Genomic DNA, 6,000 nt, shown 5'->3' with positions numbered 1-6,000 from the left:
ACAGTAATTATTTTGGAAACTTAAAAACATTACAAAATATGTATCTGTAGATCCAGTTTATCTGTTATGCTATGGCCCAATATAAAAGTCTTAAGATAACTGAAAACTGAAACTAAACTTCAGGTAAATTATATTTTTCACATATAAAATCATACTTTCTATTGGTCAATATTTTTAAAACTGACTTAACACAGATTTTTGAAATTGACACCATTTTTGTCTCTGCTCCAAAACATGCAGCTTCAAGTCTCTAAGTGACAAGTTTGAAATACAAAGTCTATAAACATTAAAAAGTATCTTTTAATTTATATAGAGATCTTTATATTGTCGAAACAACAGTTGCTAGATTTTAAGAGATGGCTATATAAAGTAGAATATTACAAACAGCCAACCCCATTTATCGAGCCTATTTAACTATATTGTTTTGCTGTTATCACAATTTTTTTGTAAGTGCCGGAGAACATTCTCTGTAGAAAGGAAGTCATGCTTTCCAAGGAAATTCTAGAGGTCAAGAAAAGAAGAAACCAACAATAAAATGTTACACTAAATCCAAAATTCCGTAAAAGTACATAGTTATCAGTACACTCTATTACTAAATCAATCATTGTTAGTTAACTCATTTATCATACTTATATGCTTATATATGCCTGCCTGGTGGCTCAGGCGTTAAAGAATCCACTGGCAAGGCAGGAGACCTGGGTTCGATCCCTGGGTCAGGAAGATCCTCCAAAGAGAATGGCAACCCACTCCAGTCTTCCTGCCTGGAGAATTCCATGGACAGAGAAGCCTGGTGGGCTACAGTCCATGGGGTCACAAAGAGTGGGACACAACTGAGCAACTAACACTTTCACTTTTCATACTTGCCATTAATTTCTACCCCCTACTAGGCATATCACTAAACTCAGTAAATACTGAGACGTGGAATACTAGATCATATAATTCTATTTTAATATTTGGAGGAATGGTCATACCATTTTCCACAATGGCTGCACTATTTTACACTCCCATCAGCAATGCACAAAGATTCCAATTTCTCCACATCCTCACCAACACTTGTTATCTTCTGGTTTTGGCAGGAGGATAACAGTCATTCTAATGGGTGTGCAGTGAATACCCCATGTGGTTTTGGTTGCATTTCCCTAATGATTAGTGATAATGAGCCTATTTTCATATGCTCATTGACCATTTGCATATCCTCTACAGAGGAAGTCTATTCAAATCCTTTGTGCGCTTTTAAACTGGGCTGCTGTGGAGTTGCAGGCGTTCTTTATTATGTTTTGGATGTGAGTCCTTGTCAGAGAAACGATGTACAGACACTCCCCCCGGTTCTGCAGGGTGCCTCTTCACCGCTGATGGTGATGCACCAAAGGTTTACATTCTGATGCAGGTTGTCTATCTTTTCTTGTCTGTGTTTTTGGTGTCATATCCAAGAAATCACTGCCAAATCCAACAGTGTGAGGCTTCTCCTCTATTCTTAGATTTTACTTCTCGCTCTTGGGGGTGTTGCTGGGGACTGCCAACACAGTACACTTTACTCTCTTCCCAAGTTACAAGGTGCTTAGAACAGCTGCAGTACTTAATTCTCTCTCAACTTACATGCGATTATTGTCATACATTAATTATTAGACCCTGTAAAATACCATTATTCTTGTTTTATATAGTATTAGTTGATCTGTACATTTTATTCTTCAATTTGTCTGCATCTCTGACCTTTCATCTGAAATGTTTCCTTCTTTCTAGAAAACACTCTAGTATTTTCTTTACTACAATGGGTCTTCTAAGTAACAAATTGTCTTAGCTTTTAATTGAGTAAAAATAAATTTATTTCACATTTACTCTTGAAGGCTCTTTTTGTGAGTACAGAATCCTAGGTTGGTATTGACAGCTTCTGTTGAAAATCAGATGTCAGTTTGATTGTTGTACTTTTTCCCCTCTAGCTGCTTTACAGCGTTTTTGTTTTTCAGTTTTCCTGTGTGTGGGTGTCTGGGTGCAGGTGTGTACCGCGCTTTTATTTCTCTTGCTTATCCCCTTATTCATAAAGCTTTGAGGCTCATTAAATGGTTTGACTGACTTTCAGCAGCTTTGCACAGTGGTCACCAGGATCACATTCAGGCAGTTTTTCTAATGCACTGAGGTCTCTCTATTTTTCCTGCTTGGCATTTGAAAGTTTTACGAAATTTCTGATATGTTTTATCATTTAAATTTTTTTCAAATATTGTATCTGTTCTATTTCCTCCCTTTTTATTTTTTGGTTAAAATTCCAGTTGCACAAATTATTAAAGGTTTTCTTGGTATATCTTTGTTTCTTCTCTTTTGGGTTTTTCACCCCTTTATCTCTGTGCTTCATTCCGTAATTTTTCTGACCTTTCCAATTGTCTAATATGTTGTAGAAGTTATTAATTGAATTATTCATCTAAGTTATTCTGTTTTTCATTAATGGAATTTCCTTTAAAATATTTCCAGTTCTACACTAAAATTCTTAACCTTGTTTTCTGTCTCCTTGAACATAATACATCTGAATTAATTAGCTTTTGCTGTGCAACAAATAACTTTCACAGCTTAGTAGCTTAAAACAGTGAGCATCTGTTTAGCCTGATTGTGCAGTTAGCAATGGGCTAGACTCCTCTGGGTGATTCGGCTTCCCTTGCTTGGGCTCACTCATGCATCTGTGGACAGCGGCCAGGTTGGTAGGTGATCTGCCGATCTGTGCTAGGTTCTGTCCCGTGTTCTGGGGAAAATGGATGTAGAATGGAATGCCTCGGCCAGCCTCCATGTACAGCTGGCCCTGCATATCTTCGAGTTCTGCACTTGCAGATTCGACCAACAACGGACTGAAAATATTTGAAAAAAAATTCCAGGAGGCTCCTAAAAGCAAAACTTGAAATCTACTGTGCTCTGGCAACTATTTACAGCATTTATATTGTATTTACAACTATTCATAGTTATTTACAATTGTATTACATATTAGAAATAATCTAGTGATGATCTAAAGTATACAGGAGGATGTGTGTAGGTTATATGTGTGTCCCTTGGAAAGCAAGGAGAGCAAACCAGTCAATCCTAAAGGAAATCAACCCTGAATACTCAATGGAAGGACTGATGCTAAAGTTGAAGCTCCAATACCTTGGCCACTGATGTGAACAGCCAACTCACTGGAAAAGAGTGGGATGCTTGGAAAAATTAAAAGCAGGAGGAGAAGAGGGCAATGGGGGACGAAATGTTTGGATGGCATCACTGATTCAATGGACATGAGGGACAGGGAGGCCTAGCATGCTGCAGTCCATGGGGTCACAAAGAGCTGGACATGACTTGATGACTGAATAATGCTATTTTATATAAGAGATTTGGGTGACCTCTAATTTTGGTATCTGTGGGGGTTCCTGGAACCAATCTCCCATGGATGCTGAGGGGTGACTATAGTCTCTTGTCCTCTAGCAGGCATCCTGGGTGTCCCTAGGTGGCTGCAGTAAATTTCCGAGAGAGCAGAGAGAGTGATCAAGGTCTCTTGAGGGCTAGGCTTGGAAATGGCACAAGCAACTGAAAAGGTCAGTCTAGATTCAAGCGGTGGGAAAAGAGACTCCACTTCTTGATCAGAGGAGCTTCCAAGTCACACTGCAAAGGGGGCATGGTTATGGGGAAGGGAATGATTGTGGCTGTTTTTGCAAACCATCTATCACATGCTGTTATGGTTCAGTCACTCAGTTGTGTCTGACTCTTTTTGACCCCACGGACTGCAGGATACCACAGTGGGTTGCCATTTCTTTCTCTAGGGATCTTCCTGACCCAGGAATCGAACCTATGCCTCCTGCATTGGCAGGCGAATTCTTTACCACTGAACCACCAGGGAAGCCCCAATTTTCTCTTACCTGGCCCAGTAATTCATACTATCTTGATAGCTCTCTTGTGTCTTCAATCAGGCATAGTCTTTATATTTATTCAGCTTTTCTAACTATTTGCTGTGGAAAGTTGGCTTTACTCACCCAGACAGCTATAAATAGGAACAAGGCCTCATCCATTATTTTGTAAACAGGGATTCTATGTTTGTATGTGGTAATTTAAAGTACATACACAAATTCTTTGAAACACCTTTCTTCAAGAGTGTGAATTCACACAGTGACTTGCATCTGACAGAATGTGGTAGAAATGATGGAGTATGACTCCTGAGGGTGGGTCACAAAAGACACTGCAGCTTCCATCTTGCTCTCTCTCTGATGGCTCTTGCTCTGAAGAAGCCAGATGCCATGCTGTAAAGACACTCAAGCAGCCCTACAGCAAGGCCTATGTGGTGAGAAATAGAGGTCCCTGCCAACAGCTGTGGGGAGAAGCCGTCTCAGGAGCGGTCCTCCAGTCTTAGTCAAGCCTCCTGATGACCACAGCCCATGCCAGCACCCTGATGCAACATCACGAGTCACTAAGCTAAAAACACCCAGCTATGCCATTCCTGAATTCTGACCTGCAAACTAGGTGATGATAAAGGTTGCTTAAGTCAATTAATTTTGGGGTAACTAGTTTTGCATTAACAGTGAACCAAATCAGTATGCTTGCTTTAGATTTTGTAATATTATTATTTTCAATATAATTTTTACTTGAAAAGGAAATGGAATCCACAGCTTAAAATGTTTACTATTTAAATATGAAAGATATGACTGACTTACCTCTTACTGCTTCTTTTATTCCTAACTGGAAGCAGAGTTTTCCAAAACAGAGGAAGTCATTTCCACAATAGTATTAATAGATAAGCCATTCAGAAAACCTTTATGATTTACTCTTACTTCCTGAAGAGCATCTATAATGTGATCTCTATGCCAAAGGAAAACATACATGAGCATTTGTCTTTTCCAAAGTAGCACATTCTAAATATGGCTAAGTTATTGAAAGGAACTGTATTTTTATACAAACTTTTAAAGCCAGTTAAAATATAACTGTAGTCATTACCTGCTAACTTCTGGATGTAGTTCAGCCAGTCTCTTTATGATCTTGGTAAAACTACGCAGGTTCAATGTTTTCGGAGGTATGAATTGAATAGGTGTATCAGGTAATAATTTAGTAGACTCAATCTGTTTACAATTCTTCTTTACACCCTAAATAAACATTTTAAAGTTTTATTTAAATCAGTGATGATTACGGAGGCAATTCAGCCTATTCTAAATTAAAAAGTTACAAATAGTAAAATTAAAATTTCTAAACATTTACTTCGAGATACTTTTTTTTTCTACCAAGTAGATTTACTTGAGATGTATTCAGGGCAACTTGTTTTAAAAAATGCTAAACACACGGCAAGTATATGGGCTATGTTGAAATTAGCCTTTCTCAAAAAGGATTGCTCATCTGATCCACAGGACTCAGAAAATAATGTTAACTATTTTCTCAATTTTCCCTAAGATAGGACATAACCAGTTCTAGATGCACAGGAGAGAGGTTCATTCATTACATACAATGGATATCTTAGGCTTAGGGCATGAAGGCTTAATTCTTTTACCCAACCAGACAGAGAAATGCTAGTCTACATGGTAATTATATATATACATATCTTACAATCTATGTCTTATTACTAAACATTTAATGAACAACCTATATGCCCAGCACATGCTGGCGAGGGGGGAAACTAGTGCTATAAAATAGAACCATCAGTTATATATCTTATAACTAAACTGAAGAGACAAAACTAAAATGATCAGTTAATTACTATTAACCATCCAAAATATCATCTACTTCTGCTTCACTGACTACGCTAAAGCCTTTGACTGTGTGGATCACAACAAACTGTGTAATATCCTTAAAGAGATGGGAATACCAGACCACCTTACCTGCCTCCTGAGAAACCTGTATGCAGGATAAGAAGCAACAGTGAGAACCAGGCATGGAACAAGAAGGGTTCAAACTTGGGAAAGGACTACGTCAAGGTTGTATACTGCCACCCTCCTTAACTTATATGCAGAGTACATCATGCAAAATGTTGGGCTGGATGAATCACAAGCTGGAATCAGGATTACACAGAGA

At 38.3% G+C, this 6,000-nt stretch overlaps 1 protein-coding gene across 4 annotated transcripts in view; it reads right to left on the bottom strand.

The window, feature by feature from the left end:
• Nucleotides 1–280: 280 nt before the first annotated feature.
• RBM44 (RNA binding motif protein 44) overlaps nucleotides 281–6,000 on the bottom strand; it is a 28,275-nt gene continuing 22,555 nt past the window's right edge. For all 4 annotated transcript variants that reach the window (XM_061412785.1, XM_061412782.1, XM_061412787.1 and 1 more), the window contains exons 14-16: nucleotides 4,936–5,081; nucleotides 4,656–4,800; nucleotides 281–501 (exon numbers count right to left, since the gene is read on the bottom strand). In XM_061412785.1, the coding sequence (XP_061268769.1) occupies nucleotides 4,677–4,800; nucleotides 4,936–5,081 (270 nt within the window). In that variant the 3' untranslated portion in view covers nucleotides 281–501; nucleotides 4,656–4,676. The remainder of the gene's footprint in view (nucleotides 502–4,655; nucleotides 4,801–4,935; nucleotides 5,082–6,000) is intronic.

This window comes from Bos javanicus, chromosome 3, assembly GCF_032452875.1.
Source record: "Bos javanicus breed banteng chromosome 3, ARS-OSU_banteng_1.0, whole genome shotgun sequence".
Classification (NCBI taxonomy): Eukaryota; Metazoa; Chordata; class Mammalia; order Artiodactyla; family Bovidae; genus Bos; species Bos javanicus.
The sequence above is the reverse complement of the archived record's forward strand: the minus strand, read 5'-3'. Positions and strand labels throughout refer to the sequence as shown.